At 39.0% G+C, this 18,703-nt stretch overlaps 1 protein-coding gene across 1 annotated transcript in view; it reads left to right on the plus strand.

The window, feature by feature from the left end:
- The window catches only part of LOC135426889 (mediator of RNA polymerase II transcription subunit 15-like), a 35,099-nt gene extending 16,686 nt beyond the window's left edge, over nt 1-18,413 (plus strand). The window contains exon 2 of the mRNA XM_064680216.1: nt 18,336-18,413. Within this exon, the coding sequence (XP_064536286.1) occupies nt 18,336-18,413 (78 nt within the window). The remainder of the gene's footprint in view (nt 1-18,335) is intronic.
- The last annotated feature ends 290 nt before the right edge of the window (nt 18,414-18,703 follow it).

The following is an 18,703-nucleotide window of genomic DNA, read 5'->3' on the forward strand; positions in this document are numbered from 1 at the left end:
TAATCGACAAATAGTTTCGATAATCGATTAATCGGTACTCAATAACAGGTTAATTGAAAGATTAAACGTACAGACATAAAACTTTTTATGCTCACATTAATCCAGTGAACACATATCAAGTAAACTTTGCTTCAAACGTTTCTTGCTTAACTTTGTCATTTCGATAAACGCTTTTGTTGAAACACTCTAAACAACTTCACCTGTGTTCAGCCTTATGTTCGACATGCAATTATCGAAATTACCATATCCTTACGTGCGTTAAAAACATTGTTGCTGCAGCTCCCTAATGATAACTGCGTTGTCATTCCGTAAACTCGACACTCGCATAATATGCAACAGCAACAACAATTGCAATTAACGGCGTAAAACTAGTCGATAAACCTCCCACCCGTTGCCTTACCCCAGGGATGCAACTAACTAACTGTGCTGTTTTTCCAACTGCCTGTTTATACCCTGTAATTATGAAACGAATGTGGGCTCGGAAAGATGTGTAACAGCCGATAGATGGATTAATTGCAGCCAGAAGACATTTAGGCAAATCAATCTGAGTATATGTATATGCCTGCATATACTCATTGATCTTAGAGACTATAAAAGCTGCAGCCAGCAGTTTTGGTATCTGGTTGCTTTTTGGCCTAAATATTAAAAAATATATAGCTTTGAGCTGGAACATAAACCAAATTTTGTCTGTTATCGAAGTATGTCAAAAGTTTTGGAAGAGTTTTTCTAAAAAAAAAAAAACGAACAGCAGCTGCCTAATGTATATTGTACCTGATTTGATTTGTGCTTTTTTTTGGTTCACTCAGAGACTACAGGGTATCGCCACGTCGCGCATTACTGTGCCTACCGTCGTCTGACTTGTTGTACTTATGTGCATGCCAGTAATTCGCGTCTGGTTCGCATAAAAGTTGGCAATACTGTCGCAAAATGTGCGTCCCTATGTTATAGCCGATGGCATGTTTATGCACACACGCACATCTGTAAGCTGTTGGGGTGTGTGTGTGTGTGTGCCTCTGCTTGCATTTTGTATTTATAACGTGATATGTCCACATTTTATCTTGTAATTAAATTGCCAGCACACGCACTTGAGCACTCACTCACTTACACACACACACACACACACACACACACACACACACTCATACACCCACACACAGTCATAGACACACTTATAGACACACTCATGCACACTCACTAGGCTGCATTGAATCAATCGTTGAAACGTTACGCTGTTTTAAGTGCCAGGGTAAAAGCGACGCTGCGAAAATAAAATGCTAGCAGGAGGGGAGAAAAACACAGACACCCTAGCAACGCACAGCACAGCACAGACACACACCACAACCACACACACACACGTTCACACACACACACGCACACATACACGCAGCTGTGTGCAAAATAAAGCAATGCCTGTGCAAATATCGCTCATACGCCTCGTAAACTGTTTAAAACTGCATGACAGTTGATTTCACCTGCAAAGGTGTTGGTTCGGAAATTGTCCTGGTGTATGTGTGTGTGTGTGTGTGTGTGTGTTCACTATCCAAAGTTCAGACGAGGTTAAGCAAAGATTTATACAAGCGCCAGCAAAGTTTGAGTGCCCCAGCTATTTGAGGTTGAGTCGTCTCATAGTCAAGTGGCATCCGAAGAAGCAGCAGGAGAAGTGCCAGCTGAAGCAGAACCCATTGAATTATTGAGTGACAACCACTGACTCCAGTTTCAGCTCCCCCCCTCCCCACCCCTCCCACAATCCCTCCCCTGTTTAAGCCAACAGTCACAATATCTGTGTGTGGGGCTGTGTAATGAAGCGTTTGCCAGCTATATTCACAGTTCACATGTGGGTCATCAATAAACTACAGTTGTTGTTGTTGTTCTTGTTCTTGTTCTTGTTGTTGTGGCCCGCTTCATGTAAGTAATTTAGCCATAAAACGTTCAATATGCAGTTGAGTGCCGTGGAAGATTCATTTGAGTGTTGGTAAATGCCAGTAGACATTTAAGCACAGAAAAATCAGAGCAAATCATATCGACTTTATTTGTTATTTGTTGAATTCAATTAATAATATAAATTTTGCAGTCAAGCCTAGGGATTCACTTAGTTCTATTAATAAGTCAGTGTTGGTTAATGCCAGCTTAATGTGTTTGGTTCATGGCTAAGTCAGCAAATTAATATTTAAACCTTGGGTAATGCCCTTGTTTAAGCTATACATTTCGATTATGCGTACTGCACATGAGTGTTGGAAAACACCTAAATAAGCTAAGCAGCGCCAAGTTTGAGCATAAGCTGAAATTATTCGTTGAGTTTAATTTTTAAAATGAATGTTTCCGTCAATCTTAAAGATGTATATCAGTGTTGATAAATGCCAGAATAATAAGTGAAACTGTGTGTATCTACGCATAGCTTGAATTAATCTGATAATTTATGTAACTTAATCCTTCAACTGTTATTTCATTTTAAGAACCTAAAAATTCGTTCAAACGCGCTGCACATAAGTGTTGGTAAAGGCAAGAGAAATGTCAAAATAGAATGCATAAATTCGATAACGTATTTTTAGTTTTGATACCCTGGACTCATTGAAAAAAGCTAATGAGGGTATAATGGCTATGTGCATACGTTTGTAACAGGCCAAAAGAAGCAATTGCGACCATATAACGTATATGTATTCCTATTATATAGCGCGAGAGAGAATCGTTTCCAGTTTAAGCTTCTCGCTGCACATATTTCATTTTTCCATATATTCGCCCTTTCACTTAGACACACAATCTTCTCTCCATTCCACGTCTGCCTCTCTCTCTCTCTCTCTTTCTCGCTCTCTCTCTCCCCACTCTCACACTCTTGAGAGCTTAAAATCTTGCAGGGTATTCTTAAGCGTTAACAGTTTCGCATAGCTCCTACATTTGCATATGTACAAAGTAACAATTTTTTAAATGCAAACATTTACCAAAATTGTCGCTCAACTGTGCCCCGCCCAGTTCTCGGCCCGCACTATACGAAAGTAAAAGTCCTTAGTTCCGGCCATTGCGAACTGCATTTGACATTGTTTTGCACTTTCGTCTCTCAAATATGCAAAAATTCATTGCCCTAAAACGCAAAGCCCGAGCGAATCGAACCAATAAACGTGACAATTTCTTGCATAGACAGATTTGGCACACTCACCCACACACACACACACACGCTCGCCCACACAAACACACACACATGGCCAATGAATATGCTTTGTTTATATGCCCGAAAAAAAAGAGAGAAGATTTAATACCCACACAAGCATTGCAGCTGGGCTGAGCGGTTGGGCGTTGGGTTAAAGCAATGCATAGTTTATAGTGCCAAGCGGAAGTTACAGCCAAGCAGCCACAACACCAACACACACACACACACACCCCCACACACACACACACACACATGCCTGACTGACTGATCGATTTTCAATTGAAATTCAGTGGTTTCTTTTATATGGAAACACTTTGCTGCAGGTTTCGCTCGCTGTTTTTGGGGCTCGTGGGCAACGCTTCAAGGAAAAAAATAAAACAAAATAAAATAAAATAAACAAAACAAAAAGCTAGTCGACCTAACCGGCCTGATAATACCCTGTACAGAGCATACAATCAAACTTCGCTCTGTTTATTGCATTTAAAAATGATCTAATGCAATGTTAGCCCTATATATAAGCCTATATTTAACTTTCGACATGGTCTTAGATATTATAGATATTATTTTATCCAATTGTGGAGCTGAAGAATGCACAACTAGAGCTGACCAGCTCCATTTTACTCTGCTTTTCACTTTGAGCTATTATTGTTGGACTGAAAAACTTTGCCCTCTATCTTAGGAGGACACTCCTCTTGAATGGCTGAAGTTCTGTAATAGTTTAAATAATCTCTGAGTTGGGGTAGGTCAGAGAAATGCTTGGACAGATGAGCATACTTGACAAACTCGGAGTTCGGGTAGATCAGAGAGATGTTTAGATAGTTGCGAATAATAAATTGGTTTGCAGCTCGCTCCCCCCTTAGTTCACCAATTTACAGGGTATACAAGTTTAAAGGCACTAAACTCAGTGCAAGACACAGACAGCGCCACGTCAGAGCAATTAATTAAAGCAATTAAATGATTCTCGCATTTAAATTCAATTGCAGCTACAAGTCTTTGCCATTGGCACGTGCCAACAGCTTTATCGGGGAGGGTTCGGTAGGGGGGGTGGTATTGCAGCTGCAGGGTATTTGTTTGCGGTGTGCGAGGAGCTGTCGGGCTGCTCTTCAGCTTTGATGGCCCATCATAAGCGTATTACACGAGCCGGTGCCAAGTTTTAATGGCCAAAGATGTCGCATGCAAACTTTTCCATTGCCTATGCAAACGATCTGCCCTGCAACAACAACAACAACAGCAACGAAAACAACAAAAACAACAACAGCAACTGCAATTGGGCAAAGAAAAGGAAGAAAAGCGTTCACATAGGCATTTAAATGCCACATTAAATGCATTGCTCCAAAGTGCCAAAAACTTTTCCGAGCACCATAACGACTTTGCCTTCAGTTCGGGTGGGCTCCCGCCTCTGGTTTCTGCATATTCCTGGCTCAGACGCTACCTCTTCATCTGCCTCTTCCTCTTCTTCGGCAGCTGGCAATGCAAATTCAGGCAAGACGAGAGCTGCTTGAAATGTTGCCATCTTCTATGAATTTGTATATGTTTATGTTTGTTCGATAACTTGTTATCGATAACACGCTGCCAGAGCCAAGAGTTTATTTGCGACTCCCTAATGATATCGATTTCTGGCAGCTTGCCTTCAAAGTCTATAGCCTATTGTAATAACAAATTCGATAACTTTTCAAACACAGTTCAGAAGTACAAAATATATAAAACTTACTTCAACAAATCGATCAATAAAATCGGTTAAGATTTGCTTCATTTATGGCGACAAGAAAGTAAAGAATGAAAAGTAAAACTTGAAATGCAACATTTTATTCGAAAAATAAACCCTTTTTTGTGATCTGGGGAGACCCACAAAACCGTCGGAAAAAAGGGCTCACATCGTGACAGACTGTTATCGATAAATATAAAGAATATACCAAAACAATCGTTATGGTTATCGATTGTAAAGCCATTTTGAATAAAACTTTACGTTCAGAATCCGAATCTGATAACTGAAGCACTATGAGGCTTGAGTGTACAAAAGTGTTGTTATCGATAAACACAAAATCGATTAGCTACTAAACAAACATCCCAAGTGCATAAAATATACAAATTTTGTAGAACTTATTGATGAAAGCCTGGCGCAAGAACTTGAGCGACCCGCCAGCCAGGCACAGGGTATTTCCAGCTATGGCCACAAGCCCGGAATGGCGGCTCATCCTTCATGCGGACGCATTGATTGCCATAAAATTACGTGTGTGTGCCTTAAATGCATTAAGGAGCATCGAGGCGAATTGCGGCGAGTTGCCAAATTTAACGGCGAGCTTAAAATTGCGTTAAAATTTCGTAATTTTGCGGCGTGTTCGAATGTAAAAAGACACGCATTAATGTGGCCAATGTGTGCACACTCACACACACACACATATTTAGCACAGCTTTGCCTGGGAAAAAATTAAAATTAAGTAAAAAATATATGAAAAGAAAAGCATCTCAAAATGACACAAACAGACGATGAGCCCAGCCAAAAGATGCCGCGCTGTCGCTTGAAATCCGGGCATTGTGCACACACACACACACATATACACATACACAGCCACACCCACTTTGCTGTCAGAAATCTGCACTTCCGCAGTTTTCAATGCGCCGCTCAGTGTGCCGGAAATGCTGTGGTAAATGCATTTACATGACTGCGAATCGCACTCTCCCTCCCTGCCTCACCCCCACCTTCCATCTCCCACCTCCCCACATCGCACGTTGCTGCAACACCTGCTCAGCCTGCCTACAATTGCCACGCCCCCCATTGGCGCACTTTAGTTAGTTGGCGTCGATGTGCGCATTGGCCAACTCTAATTAATATTCAGATGATTAAGGGATTTACATTGTAATTGAATTATTTAAATGCGTCCTCCAAACGACCTCAACGACTTAAAATATGCCAAATTCAATTATGCGCTACGTACTTTACGTTTTATCCAACACTGGCAAACCAATAGCTGGCATTTTTAATACAGCTTACAAGGATTTTTTGGCTTGATGTGTGGAATAATTGTGCCAGCTTTAAACCAAGTGAAGTTCAATGAAATTAAGGACTTGAGTTCTTTTAGTGTGTGGAGCTTAAGTGTTGCAATGTGAATATCGAACTATCGATATCACGGTTATCGATGCCGATAGAAAATATGTGTTTCGACAGTTCTTTCAATGTGGTTATATATATGTCAACCATATCAGCAGAGGTTGAACATATCAATAACAGTAGTGTCCTCTCTTCTCTACTGCCTACTCTTTATACAACCATTCACTGTTAACTGATTCCTAGTAAAGATAATTGTACAATCTTCAAGATTTGTATATAAAAATATATCTTAATACAATTAAAACTAATGCTAATTCTCACGTCTTATATCTAGTCATACAAAATGTATATATTTATGGCTATATTAACAGCACACTGTTAACATCACATTTACATAACATTAACATAAATATTACTTCAGCCAACTTTACAGCCAATGCATTTATAAGAGATTTTAAGACTTTGACCTTTTTTAGAATTGAACCAATTCGAGCCCGAAATTCTGGTTATAATGAACCGAACCAATAACCAAACAATTTTGCAAAAAATCAACCCGCATCCCGCAACAAACACAATTTGATCCAGAAATAGCTTGGGCGCCAGACAAAGCATTTATCTAAAAAAAAAGTTGGTAGATAATAAGTTGGGGTAACTATAATTAAAAATTTAATTGCTTCATTACGGATTGAAGAATCAGATTAACGAAACGAAGCAAAGCTTAAGGCTGGGAACCTACCGGCAGCTCTCTTTGGATTGCAGCCCTGTCAAAATCACGACATTCAAAGGATCGATAGATAATTGTGATAATAACTATATAATATATTATTACTAAATTTTATTATATTACTAAAAACTTTGTTTATCTTTCGTTCGCTTAACTGGGTTTCTGTGTAACCCGTTCCAGCCCGATTCGACTCAAATCCATTTGGCAGCCCTAATTTTAATAAAGATTTTGAAAAGCTTTGCACATTTCCTCACAGTTGATTGACCCAAATAGTTGCTTAAGTTATCAATTTTTGCCATGCCCCCCTCCCCCAGCCTCCTCCATCCCGTGCAAAGGGAATATGTCATTTAAAATGCACAAACGCCCACTCCTGCCCTTCCCCTTGCCGGAACACTACACTGAGCTGTTCAGTTCATTTCAATTTTCTCTTCATTTCTGGTTTGTGCGGTTCTGCTTTTAAAGCGGGGATTTGGCCAGGTGGAGAGGGGGGGGGGGGGGGGCTGTGTGTGGGAGGGGGCCGTATCTATCCGATTGTCCATTTGTGACCCACTTTTTGGGGAGGTGACAAATGTAAATTTTGAGCATCTGCCGTAAAGCCTAGTGACAGCGACAACGACTGCAAACGAAGTGATGCCCCCCCTCCCCTTTCCACTCCTTTGAGAACGCCCCCCCCACCCCCTGATGTAAATCGAGCCACCGCCCCTGAGCGTGTCCATTGCTTCGATTTGTTTGTAATTGAAAAGCGTTGGCTAATTGACTGGCCGAGTGACAGGGCCTGACAAGCACGTGAAAATACTTTCGCCCTCGTTCCACAAAGGCCCAGTCGACGAAATTTTGTCTTGCCATGACATATTTAAAGAGCCCAAACACACGCACACACGCACACACACATACACAACCGGATGCAGAGGAAGCAGCAGCAGAAGAAGACAAATTGAAAACTGAAAATGGAACTGAAAATCGAATGCGCAGCATTTTGTACGACATAAAAACAAGCGAGTAAAACGATGAAAACCAAAACTCGAAACTCAATTCGAAGACACACACTCAAACACACACATATATATATACCCTGTAACCGCTGCGTGTGCAAAAGCGGGCATGATATATATTCCGATCGGCATAACAATCGCTTAGTCAGAGCTGGGATAGCAAAAAATTGTATCCAAACCATAAATACTAGAACAAAATTCATTTTTAAAAAGTTTTTCAAAGATCGGGGCCTAAATAAAGATAAATAATTGCTCGGGTACATGTTCATTGATGGAAAAGTGTCTTTAAAATGTTCGAGTAGTCCTATAATAATATAATATAAATATAATAACTTTAAGATATTATTATAATCAAAAGGTTACGATAACAAATACATGGTATTTTATGATATACAGAAGGAACACATATGTATTATTGAAGTTCATAAAAGATCGGTTCATGAATACAACACAATTTCTCGAGAAAGTTGTTGCTATCGTCATAGATCAATAAATCCCATAATCTCCCAGGTATAGTAGCGATTTTTGGTACCCGCACATTTGAAAGTGTCTTTAAAAAATTCTGAAAGTTTTCTTATGATCCATTTACAAATAACGTAGTTATTTAACAATTACAAATATATTCTGTAGATTTCTATATATCAATCTGTTTTGTGGTACATTAACCTTTTAACATGTCTATATCAAATACTGAAAGTTTTTTAACGATCCGTTTATAAATGCCGCAGTTACTTAAGAATCATATATATATATCCTTAAGTTTCCTATATATAAAACTGAGTGCTTTCAAATGCACATTTCAATTTGTCTACTAAAATATTAAATATTAAAATATTTGTATGATTTAATTATAAACACCGCAGTTAGTCAAGCCTTATATAAGTTGCATTTAGTCAGCTACAGGGAATCTTCCAGTCATGCATCTATAGCTTTTGCATTCTTGGCAGTTTTTTGCTGGCATTTTGTTTTGGCTTTTTGGCTGACTGTAAATTCTTTTTTGGGGTCTGGCTGCTGGCGAGAATTGAGTGGATTTTTCAGCCTTTTGCCACTTGCCAAAGCTGCCAAAGCATTTCAACGGCACATCGCAGCTTGATAGACGATATACCCGCTGCTACGCTCCAAATGCACCCACCCCATCCCACCTCCCACCCATCCCCCTCCCATCTATCTACCCCTTCCGCTGCTCTTTAGTGCCGAATATCTGCAGTGCTGCAGGCGCTAATTGTGTGAATTTAGTTAGCACCAGATTTCGGCTGACTGTGTCTTAGCTCACAGTCTGCGCCAGAAGCTCAGCTGCGATTTACTCTAATGGCATTTGCTCCTAACGAGACAGTTATTGACAGGTGGAGCCGAGCCAAGTGCAGCCAAAATAGCCAAAAGGTTTCAACTCCCAGACAAACGTTTCCCATTGAATCCACTCCTTCGAGTAGCGGCAATCGAGCTGTGCCTCAAGCTTGACAAAGCTTGGTTACATTTAAAAAAATTAATTATTAAAACAGGATTTTCAGAACATTTCCGCTTTTCAGACAACTTGAATGGTGGAAGGGAAGAGGCGAGGGGGGGGGGGGGAGGCATAGGGGATTGATCCTAAAAGTCAAAGTGTGTGAATCTAAGAGAAACCACATTCCAAATTTGATGTACGAGATATGATTAAAAGAACTATTAAAACCGATAATTATAGCTTAGATAAGAGATATAGAAAAAAACTATTGAAATCGATAGCTATCGATTAGATAAGCTATCGATAATTTAAAATAACGTAATCAGTAAAAGTACCTACGTTACAGGATGCAAGTCTACAGTTTTATCGCATAATCTTATATATAAAGGAAAGTTATTTGATTAGAAGATACCCTAAGACCAGCATCTTGCAGCATGATGCTCGAGGCACTTGTGGAGGTATCCAAAAAGGGAAATACTTTCATACTTTATTAGAGAAACTGCAAAACAATTATGGTGTGGCTAGCTTTTTTAAGTCTCGAGCCACGCTTGTATGAAACCAAGACACACAATGTCTCGATAAACATATCGATATTTTGGGACAGATATTGAAAAATGATTAGAGACTTAATATATTCCAATATAAATGGCAAGATCGACTCGGTTCGTTCTGATCCATAATATATAAACTTCAGACTTTCATAACATTCGCAAAACTGAGCCGATTGTCGTGTCTAATGCATTATTGGCCTTTGCTTATTTACTAAAACTAATTTGCCAGCTAACTAAGATGGGCTTATTAAAACTAAATATTTGCTTAAGAAAACACAATATTTTAATGAAATTGTCGAATTATTTAACATAAATGTGGCAAGTTATTTTAAAGCAGAAGCGCTTTTTTTTCATATTAGGCAAATGTGCAGTAATAAAGCGATTGCAGCAAATGCTACTCGAGAATGTTTTGCTTGTGGCAACTGCAGCTCGAACGAAATTCCTTGCCTACTTTCAGGCGCGCACAAATCAACATGCGAAGCACACACACAGAGCAAGGGAGAGAGCAAGGGGTAGAGAGAGAGAGAGAGAGAGAGAGAGAGAGAGAGAGCGGAAAATAGAAGTTAGCAACAGCTGCTGTTAAACAAATGTTCAAGTGTTCAAATTAAGTATTGCAAATGCCAAACAGAATGCGACTGAGACTGTGGCCAAGAATAAGGATGAGCCACCAGGGCTGACAGGCTGAGAGGCTGACAGCTAAAGGGCTGAAGGCCTGAGAATGTGGATAATTCGGCGGCAGCCAGCAGCTGCTGCCTGTCATTTGTTTTAGCTCAGTTACTAATGTAATTGAAATAATTTCATTTTGACATCAAGCGCCCAAACGAGCTATGCTTATTTATGAGACGAGACAACAAACAACAAACAACGAACAACAAAAACACTTCTCGAGTGAATGCAGTCTGCGCTCGAGACTAGCAACAATAGCCAGAGTCAAGGCCCAAAGATACCCTGCAAAAAGTAGTTATTAGATATCTTTCGTATTTATTGCCCTATTATTTCATATAACATCCTAAATAGAAATATAATATTTTTTTTAACTTTGGCATAGCAAAATCGAAGCTTGGAAGTAAACGTAAAGCCTATCATTGTTTTTTGAATAAATGTTTTGCTTGTTAAATATGTTTTATATTTACGATATGTGATATATGATATATGTTATTTATTTGATATGTTTGTAATTTCCCGTTCAATTAAAAACTTTGCTCCTACTTAAAATTCCCATCTTACGCTTAATGCTAAGCTAAGTGTAATTTTTGTTTCCCTATAAATTGTATATTCTATTTTTACTATACCACTATTATACTATAGTATGATATAGTAGACGTTTCGAGTTAAACTTTCAAATAGGACATGTCCATACTTTTAAAAAAATAGATCTCTCAAGAAAAACAGATACCAAATCAGATACGCTTCGATGGACTCAGCTGCGATTATTAAAAAAAAAAACAAAAATATATATGTATATATATGCATATATGCAACTTTATCTAATTTCAACGCCTGTTGCATTTATATGCATAAATTTAACATAGCCACTGACTACAACATTTATAGGGTATACGATTGTTCAGCTAAACTAACTAAAGCTGACATTTTGCCAAACGTTGGCGGCGCACAACTTGTGAAAATGTTGTGTGTGTGTGTGAGCGTATGTGTGTGTGTGTGTGAAAAACCGTAAACAACAGCAGCAACAAAAACAACAACAGCAACGACAATGACCAACGACTGATGTCTAACCATGAAGCCGGCGACCGAGCGGGGTAAACCGCATGCCAAAAACGGAAGTGGCATTGTTAAGCGGTTTATATGTGTGTGTCTGTGTGTGTGTGTGTGTGTATTAGTGTTAGCACTATAGTGCACAGCCTCCGTCTGCCTAGCTGCCTGCCTATCAGTCCGTCTATCCGTCCGTCCGTCCGTCCGTCCATCCATCCGTCCGTCCGTCCGCCTGTCTGGTTGTTGTTTTGTGCGTTTCCATGCTAAGCACGTATTTCCGGCATAGTTTTTTTTTTCGGCATTCCGAAATTTCCCCGGCAGCCAGCACTGGGCCCTCACCGCTGGCCAATCTTCTGCACGGCCTGCTCTGGCGCTTGGTTTCAGTTTCAGTTGCGTTTATAAACATTTGGATTTTAGTTTAGTGGTTTTAAGTTGAGCTATAAATCGCAACTAGCTGCGCATATTTATGATAAATGCGCTTGACTGCATCTGGCTCTTGCTCTCTCTCTCTCTCTGTCTCTCTATCTGTCTCTCTCTCTGTCTCTCTGTCTGTCTCCCTCTCTCTCTATCTGTTCCTCTGCGGCATCTTCATGTGGCATTTTGGACGTGCCAAACAAATTGGTTAACTGTTTTATTGCCCCATTCGGCAGCTGTCCATATATTTTCCTGGCTTTATGACTCTTTATTAGGTTTAAAGCTTGTGATGGCTTGGCTTGGATTATCGCTTCGTTATGTCTTGACCTAACCTAATACAACGTATTTTCACCTTTAACCTAACCTTACTCAACTTAACCTGACTAAAACTTACGTAAGCTAACTTACCCTAACCTAACCTAACTATACTCAACCTAACATAAGAAGTAGGCATCTTCGACTCCATTAAGTATATGTTCATATTCTTGAACAGGATGTCGAAGATCATGTCCTGTCTTTTCTTTCATCTCATCTAAGATGATCTCATCCAAAAGCACGATTATATGGAGTTTATATCAAATCATAAATCGCACCACAAAATCGATAAAAATCGATATCGAATTCCCGTATTTTGGACAGATCTCAAAGCTAATAAGAGTTGGAGACACCAAATATAGGAAGTATAATATTTTCGAGTATAAATAGATCGAAAATTGTTCACTTTTTCTATTTTCAAGCTAATTTCCCACAGCAAGTGATTGCGGGTACATCCTCAATAAATTTACATATTCATTGGAATATGGAAATTGAAATTGTAAATTGTGTGTGCCAGTGACAGGGTTGCCTAATTGACATCTCATGCGATTGTGTGTGTGTGTGTGTGTGTGTGTGTGACCTATTCAATAATTTGAGAGAGGACAGTGGGCGTTCAGCCTTGTGACGTCACAATGTCGTCCTGTCAGTCTGTTTATTTATTCATTTACTTTTCCCTGCCCCACAAAACGAAATACGGTCAAATTTTGCGGCTGTTTTTAGGCTGAAGTAAATAAACAAATAAAAAATTAGAACATAGAGAGAGAGAGAGGGTTGATGCAAAAGTTTTTCGGACAAATCAGAAAAAAGTTTTTGTTATCCAGTTGTTCGACTTGTTTTACCTGACTTTTTGAAAGTTGTTTGATTTGTATATTTGTGTTTGACTTGGGCTTGAAACGAAATCTTAAAACTTATAAATCTTAAATGCAATTTGCTTAAGTTACGAACTGAATGAGCTGAACGGAGGACATTTCTAATCAGCCAATTGGATTCTGGATCAAATATTAAAGAGCTTTAAAGGACTTCTAAGGAAACTCAGCTTTAAGGGAACTCAGCTGCTAAGGACTGTTTATAGACGATTAGAAGCATGTTTTGGCTGAATCAACTTAATTTTTCCCAGAGTTTCATATAGGGTTATATCTAAGGTACAATAATCTTGGGATATGTCTAGGAATAAGTTTAGAGAATTTATCCAACCTTTTTTCTATAAAGGATAAGACTCTCATGGTGTTTTTAGGAATGGGCATTTGTCCAGTCCATTGCCTAAGGATGTATCTAAGTATGTGAGCTTGTGAATCTTCTACGTAATCTTCTCAAGGGTCTGACTGTGTTAGTTTCAATTATTTGTCTGGATATGTCTCGTAAATTTAACATTACTCAAACCTTAGAACTTCCAAAATATGAATAATATAAAGAATACAATCAGATTATAAATTTGAAAGTACTTGGCGTTGGCTTCAAGCATAGCCTAGCAAATGTCTTTAATCCTGTTTGGCTTAGTATAAAATGAGTTCTAGATGATAAATAGTTTAATATTAACTGCGTCTGTAATTGCAGCTTGACGACGTTTACAATGTTAATGAAGCTGAACAAAACTAGAGTCAGCGAAGGAGAGAGAGAGAGAGAGAAAGTGAGAGAGAGGGGGAGAGACGAAGCTGTGGCTTTTAGTGTGGAAAATCAAAGCCCAAACACTTAGCTAAAGCAAAGCAAATAGCTGCTAACCGCAAATGCCACAGACTAACCTACCAACACCCCATTGCATACCCACACAACATTAACCCTACCGCTCTCTCCCCCACCCATCACTCCCCCCCCCCCCCCCCCTCGCCGCGCATTTAAGCCAACTGCGAGCACCTTTCACAGTGTCTTTGACCGCCACCGCAAACACATAAATTTTTAGCAATTACGAAAATGCAAAGTGTTTTCCAGCACAGTTGTGTGTGTGCGTGTGTGTGTGTGTGTGTGCTAGACACGGCTACACCAACACACACACAAATATAAACACTCTTGAAATAAATACAAATAAAATATAGCATTTTCTCTTGACTCAACTTTAAGCCACTTTCGACCTTGGTATCCCCACTGCTCTTGGCCAACCCCCCATATACCTGACTCTACATCATCTTGACCATAATTGAGTGCACATTTTGGCCGCTTGGCTATTTCCTAATTGCATGTGGGCCTTATCACATATTTGCCGTGCCACCGCCTCAATTTGTGGCATGCCGCGGCGTCAGTTTAAAATGCGTACCCAATCCCCAACCGTCAACCCCAACCCTCAATCCCAACCCCAACCCCAGTCCCGTCGCACCACAAGTCAAATTCAAATGCAGCGCGCTGCGGCTGTCGATAATGTTTGGCCGCGTTTCGAATTCCCAGCAACTTTGGCATTGCAATTCTCAATCAGTTCAGGCGAGCGATTAAACGACATGAACTGTAACTGTAACGGGATTTGCATAGGCGCGCGTAGAATCAGAAAGGAAATGAATGCCATTCAAAAGCTGATTGCTTTACATTTCTTCATATTAACGAATAATAATAAGATGAATAATAATTACGATAATACTAATAATACAAATAATAATAATAATAATGATTATAATAATGATAGTAATAATAACAATAATAATAATAATAATAATAATAATGATAATAAAAATAATAATAATAATAATAATAATAATAATAATAATAATAATAATAATAATAATAATAATAATAATAATAATAATAATAATAATAATAATAATAATAATAATAATAATATTAATAAGAATAATAATAATAATAATAATAATAATAATAATAATAATAATAATAATAATATTAATAAGAATAACAATAATAATAATAATAATAATAATAATAATAATAATAATAATAATATTAATAAGAATAATAATAATATTAATAATAATAATAATAATAATAATAATAATAATAATAATAATAATAATAATAATAATAATAATAAAATTAATAGTAATAATAATATTAATAAGAATAATAATAATAATAATGAAATATCAATCTAACTGTGACCAGACCACGCCCAATGTGGGCCACACGTTGCTATAATTTCATGTGGCGCCGTGACACCAAAACTTTGCGACACACACACTCACACACACACGAACACACATACTTGGACACTTAAGCATTTGTTCGTGTGGCACGTAAAGGGCCTTAAAATGAAGGTGTGCATAACTAAATAAATTCTATCAACAACAACCGCTGTGTGAGTGTGGGGACAGGGTTGCGGAGCAGGGGTAGTGACAGGGGCAACTTGTCCTACATGTGAAGCAAACGATGTTGGACAACTCGGGCCTAGACCAGACTTCTATATACGTAATGTCCCCCTTTGATGCCGAGAAAGTCGCAGTTGCATAAATGTGGGCGCTGTGTATTGAAGTGTGTGTGTGTGTGTGTGTGCCGCAATCCACTTGAAGCGAAAGATGAAAAATAATAAAAAAAATATAAAAAAATTGTGTTAAGCGTTGATTCTTTTGTTCTTGGCATTTCCTCGAGTCGAGTCTGGCTCTGTCGCCGCTTTGTTGGCGAGTCCTTTGAAGGGTCGGCTGGGTGAGCGGCAGGGGGGGGTGGAGGCGTAGGGCATAAAAGGCTTTCATTTTGGCGCCTTTTGCTTTACTGTCTGCACGGCATGCACGTCTCTAAGACACGACAACACCAAGCACACACACACACACCTACACACACACACGCAGACACGCCCCGCTTTATCCGCCCCCGCTGCGCATGGATGGAAATTTGTGCTACTTTGTCTTTTGTATGTTCACTTTTGGGCTGCTGTTCGGCAACAAAAGCCGCGCTGCAAAAATAAAGCTGTAGACAAGAAAATAATAAAATACAAAGCGTAGAATTTATAAAAAGCAGCTTTCTTCTTTTTTTTTATAGCAGCCAAGAATTAATACCCTTGCTGGCATCTTAATTGAATTACCAGCTGCAGGATATTGTTAACCGATCATAACTCGAATACGTTTACAAAGTAAAATTTAATTAACTTTAGCTTAAAGGCAAACAATTGTCTTGCAATTCCTACACAAACTCAATTTAAGGTTTTTTCTTTGTACCAAGACCTAATACCTGAGCTGAACTACAAAGCTATAAGCTACATACATATATTTGGCTTGTGCGCTCATTCATATATTTCAAAAACATTTTGAAGTTCCATTCCAAAATCCTAACAAGCCTCTGTAAGGGTATAGAATAATAAAAGAACGTACGGAGCCTAAAAATATTTCGACACAAACTTTGCTTCTTGGCAACGTTGTCGCTCGCTGTCGCTGGTTGCTACTGACACATAAAATAAAGAAAAAATAAAAATAAAACAATAATAAAAATAATAATAATAAAAACAATACTGGGAGAAGTACTTAATGAAACAAAGACGCGTCGTAGGCGGCGGCCTTAGCCGGAGCCTTTGCATATGCAAAGGACTTTATTGTCTGCTGCCGCTGTTTCTAGCTGCTGCCGACTGCGCTGCTGTTACTGCTGCTGCTGCTGCTTCTTCCCCATTCAGTGTTGGCAAACGACGCTGAAAGTGTCGTGCAGTGCAACGTCAGAGGCAACCGCAGCAGCGCTGAAAATATGCAAATTGCATGAATCTGTTTTTGCTGTTGCCACGTTTTCATTTTCGTTTTTAGTGCGCCACACCTACAGCTCCGCTGTAGTGCACCAACCCGCCGCCCCCTCCCCCCACCTCCTCCACACTGGCACCCTCCGACGGCATTGCCGTTGCACTTTGAGCAACGGTAGTTCACAGGGGTTTCTAATGGCAGCCAACGAATTTTGTGCGCGATACCAATTGAATAAGCTTTGAAGCATAACGACAAACGGCAAATACGTAACGCTACGTAAAGTTAATTACGTTAAGGAAGTCAGCACTTTAAGCATTTCGTTACGCGATTTTTCGCGTTTAACGAGCATCAACTAAAGATAATGGCAAATATTTGCTATCACTTTCAACCTACTAACCTGTCAAATTCATGATCTATTTAATGCATTGAATTGACCATATTATGTTCTTTGCTAATCAAATAAGAATTTATTACGTGAATAAATGTCGCAACAATTACAGTTTACCTCGTTAGATAACATAATTACTATTTATTGTTTTTATTACACAATGATTGTTATCTAGGAGTCTTTTACTAATTGAATTAAAGCTTGCATCACGTTGAGCTGCTTATTACGTCGCGTATTTTGTTACGTCACAGAAGGCTTAATGTTTGACCTGCTTAACACATTGGCTTACAGTCTAGTAGTAGTAGCTGGCAGGCATTTTACTAATTACGTATGACCTAAGTGCATTACGTGTTGACGTAAGATTTCAACTTATTTTCCTATGATATAAGTTGCGTTAAGATGTCTATAATGAACTTTTGACATTAAAGCCCCTTTGGTGTCAATTTCCTTGCCTGAAAGTGGGATTGGGTTACGTAACATTTACAATTACTTTATTATTACCGATTTTCAGTGTTGTTTAACAGCTTCAGTCAAAACAAATCTTAACTAATTGTTGCCCTATCCAAGTGCTACGTTTTCAGCTGGCCATTAAGCTAAACCAAAATTACCCAGACTTAGGTCAGCTCTCCGTCAACCTTACCCCGTCCCATAATTCCGAGTGATATATACACCAAATATACATATATAAATATATATAAAGAACGCCAGCGTCAGGCCAGGCAAGAATGGCAGCTCGGCCAAGCTATTAGCATAGTTCTTTTACACTTTTGCCCTTTGTTTTGTCATCGAGCTGTTTGCCTTGTCCCGCCCGCCCCCCGCTGTCCAAATGCCCCGACTCTGCCACAGCCGCACCCCCTCCCCCTCCCCCTCCCCTTGCAACAAATGCAATGAAAGGCAAAAGCCAAAGACGTCTATCGCCAGATTTTGTGCTCCCTGCTGCGGCAACTTGTTATGCAAAATCTGCATAATACATTATGCAATTATGAACGTGACAAACGTCTCCTACTTCAGCTCTACGAGCTGGCCTCGGGATTTGAACTGGCCGCCAGTTCGTGGACAATGCGGCGTATACGTAATCAGTTGGCGTAACGCATTCGCATTTGCGAATTATAGATAATTATTTTTTGTTGCAATATCAAATGTTTGATTTACTTATTAATGCTCTTTAATTTTTGTATTCCGGTTTTCCATGTATTATTTAAGTCTTGAGTTGTTTGACTAGCTGCAAATTTGTTCGCGATTATCGCGCAGAGCTAAGAATATAAATCGACTTGTGTTTATATCCTCTGTATCTTTTAATTAACAATCCTTGACTTAGTTTTGTTTTTCTGGGTACCTTTTTTCATTCTAGACTTTAAGAGCTGGAGACTTGAAATTTG

Source organism: Drosophila montana, unplaced genomic scaffold (genome assembly GCF_035044405.1).
Source record: "Drosophila montana isolate Dmon_TW-CO22-7 unplaced genomic scaffold, ASM3504440v1 contig_2106_1, whole genome shotgun sequence".
Classification (NCBI taxonomy): domain Eukaryota; kingdom Metazoa; phylum Arthropoda; class Insecta; order Diptera; family Drosophilidae; genus Drosophila; species Drosophila montana.